The sequence below is a fragment of the Trachinotus anak genome, unplaced genomic scaffold (genome assembly GCF_046630095.1).
Source record: "Trachinotus anak isolate AG129_WGS33_773 ecotype Australia unplaced genomic scaffold, CSIRO_AGI_Tana_v1 ptg000040l, whole genome shotgun sequence".
Classification (NCBI taxonomy): domain Eukaryota; kingdom Metazoa; phylum Chordata; class Actinopteri; order Carangiformes; family Carangidae; genus Trachinotus; species Trachinotus anak.
In genome coordinates, this window is record NW_027273891.1 from 470,595 (window position 1) to 485,105 (window position 14,511).

Below are 14,511 nucleotides of genomic sequence, written 5' to 3' on the forward strand. Positions count from 1 at the left end.
TATTATTATTATGTATGATAGACCACTGATCATCATCATGTAAACAACATGTTGACGTTGGAGCTGATTCTATTGGTTTTATTGTTGCATGGGTTAATTTACTGTTTAATATGTTAGTTACGTGTTATTACAATATGAATCTGTAAAGTGACTGCAGCTGTCAGTGAATGTATTGCAGTAAAAGTACTACAGTTCTCTGTACTGCAGTAAAAATATAAAGTAGCAGAACATTAAAATGCTGAAGTACCTCAGTATTTACTCTGTACTTGAATATATGTACTATTTGTACCTCTCTGTCTCTCTCAGGCTTGATGGTGATTGGTTCCTGCTGGCTAAGGGGTCTGACTAACATCATCATCGTCATCATTGGGAGGAACCAGTCAGATCCAGCTGGGACCAGTGGAGGTCAGGATGTTCAGGTACACTCCTCCATGGCAGGTTCTCTGTCAGAGTCTGGACCTGGAAACAAAGGTGAGACAAACAAACAAACAAACAAACAAACAAACAAACAAACAACAGCTTGATCCAGCTGATTAAAGTCATTAAACTGACTGAATGAAATAATGATGAATTCACAGAGAACTGGCTGTTAATAATGAAACAGGTTTTCAGGGTTCTGTGCTCTGGGGGGTTTGGAGTGTTTGGGGTTTTGGGGTTTTTTGCAGTTTTTGGTGTACTTGGGAGACCCTCTTTTACTGAGCTGGCTAACTTCCTGTTGGCGTGAAATAATGCGAAACACGTGAGGTGATGTCAGATGTCAGAGACCTATAGGACCAGCAGAGGGCAGCAGCTGACAAACTAAACCTCACACCAGGACCTGGACTGTGACAGGTCAAGATCCTTCACTTTAACTCACAAAACTCAGAATTAAAACGACTGATGTGTCAGAGATCTGCAGAGTCTGTGGAGCTGGTCCAGAGCTGACCCTCCAGGTCCAGGACCAAAGCAAAGACACATGAACATGAGAGTCCACACAAGTACAGATGTAAAAATATGTGTGTGTGTGTGTGTGTGTGTGTGTGTTTGTGTGTGTGTCTTTGTGTGTGTGTGTGTGTGTTTGTGTGTGTGTGTGTGTGTGTGTGTGTGTGTGCGTATGTCAGTGGGTGGGTCTGTGTGTAGTGGGCGGGGCCACAGATGGGATGATAGACAGTGGACTTTGTCAGTTGTTATTCAGACTGTTTCTGCTGCTCCTCACAGGAAACTGATCTGAGGTAAGAAAATCAACTTCAATGAGAAAAGTAAGTTTTAAAAACAAATAAAATAAAATGACAAATTCATCTTTTTTCACTTGTCAACAGCAGATAAAGGTACAGTTCAGTGTTTTTCGTCTTGTGTGAAAAACTTTTATATTTTTTAATGCTGCATCAGAACAAACTAACACAAAACTACTACAAACAAAGAACAAAATATTTGAACTTTTATAAAAATGTTCTTGTGTAAAACGTGAAGCTGCTGGCGACTCCTACAGGAAACACCGGGCTGATCAGTTCTGTGTTGTCAGGTGGAGGTACACACTGTAAAGTCTCTGTCAGAGTCCTGAACTTTACTTCAGTAACAGTTTAATCAAGAAAATGTACTTCAGAGAAATGTACTATTCATGATTACCAGCATCTCTTTGACTGGTCATTTCTACTGTGGATGAATCATCTGATTTAGTTCAGTTCAGACTCAGTGAGACAGTTTGTTAAATGATCAGTAAAAGTGTTGTCAGTTCTCTTCTTCTTGTTTCTACTGTTTGTGGTTTCATCTTTAACTAAAGAAGCACTCACAGGTTAAAGTGATTCAACTGCAACTTAACAAAGAAGTGTAGAATAAAGTAAAACAGTATAAATATTGATGTTTGTCCTGAGGGTGGCGCTGCAGCAAACATCATGGAGTCAGACAAACAGACAGGCAGACAGGCATTAACATTAACATTAACACTGTCTGTCTGTGGATCAGCTGATCAGTTTCAGGTTTATTCAGATTTTCATTTACTATTTTCACTGTTTCACTCTCAGGGTTTATTTTGATCCTCTGACCTCTGACCTCCTGTCTGTCAGTTACTTGTTAAAGCTGAGGGATGTCAGGGTTAGTCTTTACTGTCTGAGAGAGAGCAAGAGTGTGTGTGTGTGTGTGTGTGTGTGTGTGTGTATGTGTGCTATCAGCAGACTGACAGAGTGACTGTAGGAGCGACAGCTTATCAGACTGATACAGACTGAAGTAAAACAGCTGTAACACACAAGACATCAGAGGAGAACCTGCATCATCATGTGACCACACACATGTCCACACCTGCACCGAGTGTGTGTGTGTGAGCGTGTGAGTGTGTGTGTGTGTAACTATTCTTAGACCAACAAAATAAAAGGGTTCAGTATTTTATTCCTGTCTCTCTAGAGAAGATTTCTAAATATAATTTACAGTCTTCAGACAAAGACACTGAACTCATCACTAGAAAAAACAAAATAAGATACAAAGTAGTTTTCAGCTTGGTTTAATATGTGTGTGTCATGGGTAGTTAATTAATATAATATTTAAAAAATAGTTATTTAATTTAATAGTTATCCTGGTGATAAGTGACCAGCACTGGTTCGGCTACAGAGTGAATCAGCTGTGTCATGGTACTGAGGATGTTCACACACAGTGACACTAAGTTTGTTCTTAAGTACAGACCTTGAGTAAATGTACTTTCACTCTATAACATATATACTATATAAAACTATACAATATTCACGTGTCTCAGGTCAGTTTCATACTGAGGCTACATTCTTTATATGTGTGGTGTCTTAAGTTTTATTACACTGTCATCACAGAGTCTGGATTCGAACCTTAAACCTTGTTCAGAATGATGTTGCTGTTTTATGATCAGATTAAAAACTCTTTGACCTTCAGGTTGATGTGGAATCAAATCAACAAACTGAGGAAGATTAAACTATGTCTGAAAATCTGTAACAAGCTTTTGGCTGAAATTGATCTGTTATTCAAATGTAATCATTTTCAGTAGTTGATTAATTAAGTTGATTAAGTAGATTAATTACTCTGAGCTCAGCTATTTGTAAACACCTCACCTCAAGGTGCTTTTGGAGCAAACAGTCACCTGATCTCAGTTACCTTCCTGTGCTGGCAGGCAGCCAACACTGTGATCACTGTTATCACTGATCAGTCAGCGCTGATAAACTTTATTGACATTCTTCACATTTCCCTGAATTCATTTTTATTTTCTCCAAACCATAAAACACAACTGACACTCTTCATAGAAATATCCCCAGCTATAGTCAGATGTTATCTGACACTCACCTGCAGTGTTTCATGAAACCATTTCTCTTTAAATCCAGACGAATCATTCAATTTGAATGTCAGCACTTCAGTCAGTAATATCAGTTTTATATGTTTTCTGATGTGAAACACTGCTAATCATAGCCATTAATATCTGACAATTACTGTTAGGGATGAAAGGAAGAGATCCATATTCACATTCATATTCTATTTAAAACTGAAAGACTTTGAATCCCGCAGTTCTTTGCCAGTATTCAGGAATTATTGATATGATGCAGAACTGAAAAGATCCCATACAGAGCAGAGCGGCCATAACCTGATGCTGCTGTTTCTATAGTAACCAACCTGTCTCCACTGTAACAAACCTGTTTCCATGGAAACCAACCTGCCTTCTGTGTTGTTTCCATAGTAGCAGACCTGTTTCCATGGAAACCAACTTGTCCTCTGTGTTGTTCTCGTCCATTCTGTTGTTTAGAAACCAACATCCTCTCTGCTTCCAATTGTAATTGACTTGTTTCCATAGTAACTATCCTCTCTATTGTTTCAGAGACTTGGTCGTCAGGATGTTCTGACTCAGAGTTTTCAAACATCAAGCTCTGCTCATCATCTTCCTCCATCAGAACTTCCATCTCCTGTTAGCCTCACAGCACCCCCTGCAGCACCCCCTATAGCACCATCTGCAGTGCCCCCAGCAGCACCCCCTATACCACCACCTGCAGTGCCCCCTGCAGCCATGGACAGCACCCCAAGGAAGTGGGTACTAAAACCCCTGTCCCCCCTGCTGCAACCCTCAGACCTAAGGACCATTGCTGGCCCCACCCAAAGTGATGCCCATGACCTGGACGATCCAGTCTTCAGCTCAGACAGCATCTCCATCACACGCAGCCATTCATCAATGGTCATCTCCTCCAAGCCGGGTGAAGGGTCCCCAGACGTGGTAGGTCAGGCCCAGCAGGTCTCAGTTTCACAGGACAGAGGCAGCATCAGTGATGAGTGGTATCTCAGCAGCCCCAGTAACCCTAGCAGTCCCACCAGCAGCTTGGGCTCACACTGTGGCTTCTACTCTTTTGTGGAGGATCCGGCAAGTCCTGAAGCTGAACTGAATGAAGCCTGGATGGTCTCACCACAGCGGCAGACTCAGCTGGCCACCCTGAAGGAGGAGAAAGGATTCAAACTACAGACATATACCAACGGCAGGAAGCCACAGAGTCTATTCTCAGATAGCAAGGGAGACCCACAGTACGAAGTGGATACAAAGAATACCATCAAAGTGGTTGGGGAGGAAGAGGAGAAGCAGCTCCGCAAGGAGATAATTCGTAGCCAAGCACCGAAGAAGAACTCAGTGTTCAAAGATCAGATGACTGCTCTTGAGAATCTAGATCTGAGCAGATCTACAAACAAACTGATAGAAGGTTTCAGTGTGAGCTACAGTCCTGTCAGCTCCATACCAGAACCTCCTCGCCCTGCTGAACCTGGGACCATTGACAACAAGCAGATCAACTTCAGTGCTGCCCGACAACAGTTCCTGAAGATGGAGCAGGACCGGTTGATGGCAGTCCTCAACCCTCTGAGGTCCTCAAAAACACATCTAAACTCATCTCTGCAGCAAGATCCTGATGTGTCCTCATCAAGGTGGGTGGAGACATTGGACAACATGCAGATAAATGAAGACACAACTCAGTTTAAACCATCAGAAGAGGGTGAGACCTACCTAGAGAGAAAGGTGATGGTGTGCCGCACTGAGGAGAGTCTAAGTAGACAGAGCAGCGTGTTTGATGACCTGGACTTTGGCTTGGAGGAGCTGATGGTCGAGGTAAGCGGTGGCAACACCAATGATGAAGGCATGTTCAATGACAGCACACAGCAAGAGAACAGGAGCTGCAAATCCATGAATGAGTGTGAGACCCCGATTGAAAGGGAGATCCGGTTAGTTCAGGAACGTGAGGAGAACCTGCGGCGCTCTCGAGGCCTGACACATAGCGACAGCAGGGTGGAGATGGTGGAGATCAAAACTAAACGTTTACAGTCACCGCTAACACCCATCAAAGCCAAAGAAAAGTCCAGAGTGAGCTTCATCATTCAGCGAGAAATCCAGAGAGAAAACCAGAGGAGGGAGGAACCTCAGCAGCAGAGTGGGATCCTGGGGCAATACAGCCAAGATCCTCCACAGCAGCTGGTGGTCATAAAGAGCAAGTTTGACCAACAAGACAAAGACAGGAGGGCAGAGGAAAGACTTCAGTCTGAGTCTGGAGAGACAGACATCTTCCCCTCTCCCTGCTGTCCTCATCGACACCCTGAAGACACCAAGTTGCCCATCAGTCAAATGTATTCAGCTCCCTTCTCAATTGCAAGGGGCTCAGGGGTCCAGAACACAAGAAGTTTCCACCAGGATCAAATTACTTCTTTACCTTCACACACCTCCTCTCCCACCTCCCCAACACTAACTCTTTTGCGAGAAACAAGTTCTACTACATCTCTGTCCTGGAGGGAAAACCTGGAGTCTACCGGCCTACAGTCTAGAGGACAAGGTGCTCCAGATTTCATTGAGAAGGAGATTGAGGATTCCCTGAGACGGGATCAGGAGCTGAGGGAGTCCAGGGAGAAAACCAGTCAGCAGCTCTTTTCTCCGGTTCCCCTGGTGGAACAGGCAACCAAGATGGCCATCAGTCAGTTCTACCCACCTGCAAATACAGGTATGTGGTGCCTATGAAAGCTGGATTACCAACCTGGAAAATTGGGAAACTACACCAGTTCCTCAGACCTCCATGAGATTCCAAAGCCCCAGGCTCACTGTGGGTCAGTTGATTTTGAGTAACCTGATTGCTCTCAGATTGTTTGGGATGAGGTGATTTTTTTTTTTTGTGATCAATGTTTGATGTTTCATGCTGTGTCTTTTCATGATGGAGGGAAAATTAAGAGTGAACTCAGTTTATCTGATAGCTGCTGCTGAAGGAGAGAGTGTGGACATGACTGATGACCTAAGTAAATGAATCTTGAACCATCATATATTCATAAGTAAATTATAACAAGTTATTGCAGTTTTAAACATTGAATGTGCAAAGTGTAGCACCTCCAAGCCAAGGGGTCCTGAGGAAAAAGAAATTCTGCTATGGTTTAAAGAAAAAAGTTCAAGATGTAGGTAAATTAACATGCAAATATCCGTGCAATAAATATGAAGATTCAATCATAAGCTGGTTAGCCCAGCCAGCACCTCTAAATCTCACTCATTAACTCATTACATCTGGTTTGTTTCATTTGCACAAAGACCGTAGTGTTACATCAAGGAAGTTACTGTTCAGAGCCAAAAGATAGTTGGGAATGTAGTGCCCCATAAAACACAAGATGTTATTCAATACTTGCCTTTCATTAGTGGTGGTTTCTGCTTAGTCGTTCCACCTCCAGTAAACTCAGTGATCTGACAAATATGATGAAGAGTGATGAGGCCAAATTCCAAGTCTCAGAACAAAAGACACCTTGTAGGTGTAGGTGTAGGTGACCTCCCAGACACAGCATGCTCCACCACACAGTGACACTGCAGTGATTTGTGACCTTTGATGTCAATAAAAACAGACGTGATGTTGACTGTAATGGATTCTTTCTCTGCAGCAGGTTTTAAATCTCTGCTGATTGATATTCAAAGAAATGATCTGCTGACCAACAGCTGCCTGAAAGGAAGGAAATCATCGAACACCGATGAATGGTTTTTTAAATATTTGGGTTGAATAGACTGAAACCTGAATGGACTCTGGTGTGGACCCTGCTGTGTATCACATAAAAACCAGAGACAATGAGTAACTTAGGCCAAAGTCCAGCAGCTTCAGGAGGCTGAGGACGAAGAGCTCCACTGCAGTTTGACTGATGATTAACTGGAAGGTTTCAGCTGCACCCTGAAAGCATGAAGCCACAAAAATAACATTTGTAGTTTTGAAGAAAAACTTCAGACAGATTTGATCATCTACATTTATAGTTCTCAGCTTCATTTCTCTCTCCAAACAGGGTTGTAGTGAATTCTCGATTTCTACTAACAGTATTTAACATAACACTGGATGCGGTTCCATGGTCAGACCCTTAAATCACTGCTGCACATACCTGGTTCTCATTGATGGCTGGGAGACAATGTAAGAATGTGGTCCTCTGGTCCTTGTTACAGTCCAGCACATCTCTTTCCTGGACAGTTCTGTCACTGAGCAGCTGAAAATTACAGCTGAAAATAAAAACTCATGGGAGGTGGTTACTCTTAGTGACTCAAAACCTGTTGACTCTGCTATGGTTTAAAGAAAAAAGTTCAAGATGTAGGTAAATTAACATGCAAATATCTGTGCAAAACCTGATGTCAGTTCAATGTGAATTAACAAAGACATGATTTAGTTTGCAGAGGAAGGGTCTAGGAACCATGTACAATCAAAGATGACTACAGGATATGTAAGGGAGATTGTGTATATAATGTTACTGGTTCACATTGTAACTGTCATGTGTCTGTGTGAGTGTGTATCCATCAGTCAGAACCAATCAATTCCCTCTTCATGTTTCCATGCTGAGCTGAAGATCCACATGATGAACCTTCACATCACAGAGAACTGTTCAGGTCCAGTATGAGCAGGTGGACAAACCTGTTCACACGGACACGACTGTTGGTCTGATACAAATTTTCTGTGGTCACTCAGACTGCCAACCATCTGCTGAGTGTGCGTTATCAGACTGAAGTGTGTGTTGGATCATGTTCCAGCATCAGAGACACATCTTCAGCTGCTGTGAACTGAAACATGATGGAAACAGCTCCACCTGCAGGACACATCATTCTGATCCTCAAATACAGTGACCTCTGACCTCTATCACTGTGTCTTTCACATTGTGTTGCTCATGATGTTGCTCATGATGTCACTCACGTATCTTCAATTCAATTCAATTCAATTCAATTTTATTTGTATAGCCTCAAATCATAATATACATTATCTCAAGGCTCTTTACAGGGTCAGGTCAAGACCTTTATTATAGAGAGAAACCAACAGTTCCCACAAAGAGCAGCGCTTGGCGACAGGGGGGAGGAAAAACTCCCTTTAACAGGAAGAAACCTCCAACAGAACCGGGCTCAGGGTGGGCGGCCGTCTGCCTCGACCGGTTGGGTTTAGGAGGAGAAAGGGTGGGTGGGAGGAGGAGAAAAGAGAGAGAGAGAGACCAGGGACAGCTGTATAGGTAATGGAGTTATCATCTTCCTTCCTGTTGTTTCAGATAAACCTGTCAGACTGTCCTCTTCCTCCTCCCGTCCCTCCGTCCGTCTGCCCTCCATCTCCTTCATCACTGCTCAGCCCTGGACCACCTCGCCCCCCCCAACCTCCTCCTCCTCCTCCTCCTCCCCCACAGTGGTCCGGTCAGCCCGGCCTCCTCTCAGGGGTCTCTCAGAGACCCTAATGCAGGACTTTGAGGACAGACGAGTCAAGCTGAAGCTGGAGGAGAGCTCAGTAAGTCAATAGCAAGGCTCTTACTTTGAAGGTTTTGTGTCTTATCCTGTCAGTTATAGTTAAGTTTGTCAGAATAAAGTCATCATCCAAACAGCTACTTCCTGGTTTTCATTTCCTTTATCTTGGATATTTGTGTTTCAGTGGAACAGCTTCAGGTGTGTCTGGAGGCTCAACAACCTCTTGACCCACCTCTAAATCATAACTGACAGAAATAATTATCAAAACTACCAAATTCATTCAGGCTCTCACCAGACAGGAGCAGAGTCTATCTGAAGAAGGTTTGAGGCTTAATGTTTTCTCTCTATGTTTTTCTTTCAGTATGCAGGAATCCAACCGATTGATGATGTCAACAATGAGGTAGGACCAGGCTTCTTGTAAAGGAGCAATTGCACATTCTGGAAACAGTCTAATTGACACTTTTGTGTCACGCTCCTCTCTGTGGGGTACAGCAGATGACATGGTGACTCTTCCCACAGTGTCCAAAAAGCACTGCAGAAGCTGCACAGACTTCTTTATGCTAAGCTAACCATGTCCTGACTCTGCTGACCCCACGAGAGACTGAACGGTTCCTTTAAGGAAGTTGCTCATTTCAAACTTTGTGAAGAAAAATTAGTGTTTAAGGCTGAAGGCTGAGGCTCCATCTCTGTGTCCTTGTCTTCTTGTCTTCTTGTCTCTGTCTCTCTGTCTCCTTACCTCTTTCTGTTTTGTCTCCTTGTTTGTCTCTGTCTCTTTGTCTTCTTATCTCTTTGTCTCTTGTTTTTGTCTCTTTGTCTTCAGGTTGTTGAGTCAACTCGAGTCGTTCGACATAAAAACCAGCGAGCACTGCAATGGGAGGCTGGAATGTTTGTCAACCAGGAGAACCAGCAAGACCAGCAGGACTAGTTCCAGGACCAGATCCAAGACTAGGACCCACAGGAGGACTTTAAAATGATTTTAAACTGGAGCACTCAGATTGATCTTTTAAAACATCATTTCCTTTCCTCTTCCCATCAGCTGAGCACCACAAACAGATTCAAACTGTCTGATTAGTGTAGAAAAGGGATGAAATCTGCTGAAACAAATATTTAAACTGAGTGAAGCAGCACTTTGTTCATCTGATGACAGTTTCTGATTGTTTTCATCATAACCAGCCAGGACAGTGTGTGTTTGTCTGTGTGTTTGTGTATCTGTGTCATCACGGCAAAATGTGGTCACCTACTGCAGCAGGAACAAGAATGTAGTACTAACTGCTGAGTACAGATGAAATAATGAAGTACCAACTACTGAGTACTGATGAAATAATGTAGTTCCAGCTACTGAGTACTGATGTAATGATGTAGTAATAAGTACTGTGCCCTCAACTCCAGCATCTGTCACAGATGTGCACAGGAAGAAGATCTTCTTCTTAGTGACCTACATGTCAGGTGTCCTCTCTGACAGAGACAGGTTAGGGTAAGATTACCTGCCAGGTGAGTTTGAGAGGGGAGAGAACCTTGGATAAACAGTGGAATCTGTCTGCAACAGAAACATGAAAGCAACAATAACCCTGAGACTCCAGCTGTGAATTCAAAGAGGACAGATGTGGCTGTTTGTTTGATGCTAATGAGCAGTTTGAGATGCTAAACGCTCCTCTGTTGGCATCATCAGATGGCTGTCAACATGTGGACAGCTTTGGTTGAGACTGATGTGAACCTTCAGATGAAGGTGGGGTGGGGGGTCAGGGGGTAGATTCCTCTCAGAGCTTCATGGCATCACTTCCTGTCATGTGCATGACAGGAACATCTTTAAATATGTTAAACTACTGCTCTGGGGCTGTGGGATGTTCTTCACTGACCCCGAGGATTCATCTGTTCACAAAGATTGAAATCATATTTGAATTAATTCAACTTCTCCCCTGAACGCTTGGTCTGTGTTCTGTCATCAACAAATAGGTAATTCACCACCAATAGTTAGTTAATTAACTAATTCATCTATAGGAGCATTTTGGAAAAAGTGTCATAGTTTAAATGCTGCACACAGAGAAAACACAACCTGCCTGATTTACTACAGTGTTAGTGCAGTGTCCTGTAGTACTTCATCTACTGTCCTGCAATACTTTGCTTAGGTTACAGGTATGTTTACCTGTGTAACACGTAGGAAATGACCTCATCATCACATCATTATTCATTAGAATAACATAACAGGTAATTCAATTTCAATTCAATTTTATTTGTATAGCGCCAAATCATAATATACATTATCTCAAGGCACTTTACAGGGTCAGGTCAAGACCTTACTTTGTTACAGAATAAACCCAACAGTTCCCACAAAGAGCAAGCGCTTGGCGACAGGGGGGAGGAAAAACTCCCTTTTAACAGGAAGAAACCTCCAACAGAACCGGGCTCGGGGTGGGCGGCCGTCTGCCTCGACCGGTTGGGTTTAGGAGAAGATAGAAAGAGGGGGAGGGGGAGGAGAGGGGAGAGAAGAGAGAGAGAGAGAGACCAGGAACAGCTGTGTCGGTAATGGTGTTATCAATAATAATGACAGGTAACAGTGGTTAATAGTAAAGATGAGTAGTGGTGGATCTGGGTCCTGCCGCTCCCGGGGCAGAGATACCTGCAGAATGAGGACAGAGAGAGGGAGAGAGAGGAGAAGCACAAACTACGGGAGAGAAAAAATACAAAGTTAATGGCATGAAGTTATCGAGAGAGAGAGGGGGAGAGAGACAGAAATAGAGAGAGAGCGCCCAGTGAATCATGGGAATCCCCCAGCAGTCTAGCTCTATAGCAGCATAACTAAAGGATGGGTCAGGACATACCCGAGCCAGCCCTAACTATAAGCTTTACTAAACAAGACCGTTTTAAGCCTGATCTTAAAGGTAGAGAGGGTGTCTGCCTCCCGAACCCACACTGGGAGCTGGTTCCACAGGAGAGGAGCCTGATAGCTGAAGGCTCTGCCCCCCATTCTACTCTTACAAACTCTGGGAACCACAAGTTGACCTGCATTTAGAGAGCGAAGTGTCCTATTGGGAAAATAGGGAACTATGAGCTCTCCAAGGTACGATGGTGCCTGACCATTAATGGCTTTGTAGGTGAGGAGGAGGATTTTAAATTCTATCCTGGATTTTACAGGGAGCCAATGCAGAGAAGCTAACACAGGAGAGATGTGATCTCGTTTCCTAGTTCCTGTCAGTACTCGTGCTGCCGCATTCTGGATCAGTTGGAGGCTTTTTACTGAATTTTTGGGACATCCTGACAATAAAGAGTTACAGTAGTCCAGTCTTGAGGTAACAAATGCATGAACTAGTTTTTCAGCTTCCTTTAGACACAGAATGGGTCTGATTTTTGCAATATTGTGCAGGTGGAAGAAGGCTGTCCTAGAGACTTGCTTTATATGTGAAGTAAAGGACAAGTCCTGGTCAAAAATGACACCAAGGTTTCTGACTGTAGCACTGGAGGCCAGGGTGATGTCATCCAAAGTCAGTATATTATCACATAGTGTATCTCTGAGGTGTTTTGGGCCAATTACAATAACTTCAGTTTTGTCTGAATTTAAGAGTAAGAAATTACTGGTCATCCAGGTTTTTATGTCCTTAAGACACACCTGAAGCTTGGCTACCTGGTTAGTCTCACCTGGCTTCATGGATAAGTACAGCTGGGTGTCATCTGCGTAACAATGGAAATTCATCTGGCGCCTCCTAATAATGTTTCCCAGAGGGAGCATATATAGACTGAAGAGCATTGGTCCTAGCACAGAACCTTGTGGAACTCCATGACTAACTTCTGTGATGATAGAGGAGTCATTATTAACATGAACAAACTGGAGTCTGTCTGACAGATATGACTTAAACCAGCTTAGTGCGGTTCCTTTGATGCCGACCATATGTTCTAGTCTCTGTAATAAAATCTTATGATCGATGGTGTCAAATGCAGCACTAAGATCTAGCAGGACAAATATAGAGACAAGTCCATTGTCTGAGGCTATGAGGAGATCATTGGTAACCTTAACCAGAGCTGTTTCTGTGCTATGATGGACTCTAAAACCTGACTGAAAATCTTCAAACAAACCATTCCTGTGCAAATAATCACATAACTGGTTTGCAACAACCTTCTCAAGGATTTTGGAAATAAAGGGGAGGTTGGATATAGGTCTATAATTGGCTAAAACATCTGGATCAAGAGTAGGCTGTTTAAGTTGCACGCAGTGAGGCTACAGTACTGTCAACAAGATCATCAACCTGTGTGGATGTGAAGTTAAGAGGGCTGTTCCCTACTGCATTGATACATGGCAGTGGGCTAAGTACTGATGGGATTCTTTCTTTAAATTTGCTAACGGTATTGTCAGAGAGACACCTGCTGTAATAGATTTTTTCCCCAGATGCTGTGTAGTCCATGACTGAAAACTCAAATGTTAACAGAGAATGGTCAGATAAAAGAGGGTTTCTGGGAGAAACTGTTAGATATTCGATGTCAATCCCATAAGTCAGAACCAGATCACGGGTCTGGTTAAAAGAGTGAGTGGGTTCATTAACTTGCTGAGAGAAGCCAATTGAGTCTAATAATGAATTAAATGCAATACTCAGACTGTCACTTTCAACATCTACATGAATGTTAAAATCACCCACCATGATAACTTTATCTGTGCTGAGAACTAACTCAGATAAAAAGTCTGAGAACTCAGATAAGAACTCAGAGTACGGGGCAGGTGGACGATATACAGTAACTAGTAGGACTGGTTTTTGTGTCTTCCAGTTTGGGTGTGACAGACTAAGAATTATGATTAACTTTAGGCTTAGGATTTATTAGTAAATTGGAGTGATAAATGGCTGGTGATGTATGTAATGACAGGTCATAACAGGTAATAAGAGGTAATAACAGGTGATACAGATAATAACAGGTAATAACAGGTAATACAGATAATAAGTGATAACAGATAATAACAGGTGATAACAGGCAATACAGATCATAACAGGTGATAACATGTAATAAAAGGTAATACATGTAATACAGATAATAACACGCAATAACAGGTGATACTGATAATAACAGGTAATAACGGGTAATAACGGGTAATAACATGTAATGCTGATAACAGGTAATATCAGGTAACACAGGTAATATAATGTAATAACAGGTAATACAGGTAATAACAGGTAATAACAAGTGATAACAGGTAATAACAGGACTCCAGTTTAGGTAGTACCTAAACACATGATCCTTCTACAGGAACTGGTCACATCATCTGAAATGTTCCCAGTGTTTTGTGGAGGAATCTGTTGTCGTCCAATCAGATTGTTTCACACTTTGATCCACAAACACTCACACTGAATACTGATCCAGATCCTTCAAAATAAAAGGTTTACAACACACAGAAGCACACATGCTATCAAAGTGATCTCAAAGGAGTTTTAAATCGAAAGCAACTGGACTTTCGATTTAAAACTCCTTTGAGATACTATGACCTGGACAAATGAGAATATTCACAGGCTTATCAAAGTGATACATTACCACACACACACACACACACACACACACACACACAAAAACCACACACACACACACACTCTCTTGCTTTCTCTCCCTCTCTTTCTCTCTCCTCTGGTCACTGTTGCCATGGTGACATGCTGGCTGCTTAATCGCCTCCAGGAAATAAAGAAAGGAGAGGTGTGTGTGTTTGCTGTTGTGTGTCCTTGTGAGGACATTTAGTCTGGTCCTCATATTGAGATTGCAGACTTGGTTTAAGGTTCAGGTTAGAACCAGGTTCAAGGTTAGTTCAGGGTTGGGATGACAAATGTATTTGTGGCAGTTAAAGTTTGTCTGGAGATTGTATTATATCCATC

General features: G+C 42.7%; 1 protein-coding gene across 3 annotated transcripts; it reads left to right on the forward strand.

Annotated features, from left to right (window-relative positions):
- Positions 1-311: 311 nt before the first annotated feature.
- misp (mitotic spindle positioning) lies at positions 312-9,787 on the forward strand. Of its 3 annotated transcripts, none has more exons than XM_071472862.1 (5): positions 312-471; positions 3,803-5,948; positions 8,485-8,714; positions 9,033-9,071; positions 9,492-9,787. In XM_071472862.1, exons 1-5 carry the CDS (start codon positions 412-414, stop codon positions 9,594-9,596), a joined length of 2,580 nt encoding a protein of 859 aa, XP_071328963.1. In that variant the 5' UTR covers positions 312-411; the 3' UTR covers positions 9,597-9,787. The 3 variants fall into 3 exon arrangements, with proteins under 3 accessions (XP_071328963.1, XP_071328965.1, XP_071328964.1); XM_071472864.1 differs by lacking the exon at positions 312-471 and adding an exon at positions 1,136-1,211; XM_071472863.1 differs by lacking the exon at positions 312-471 and adding an exon at positions 1,214-1,238.
- Positions 9,788-14,511: the final 4,724 nt, after the last annotated feature.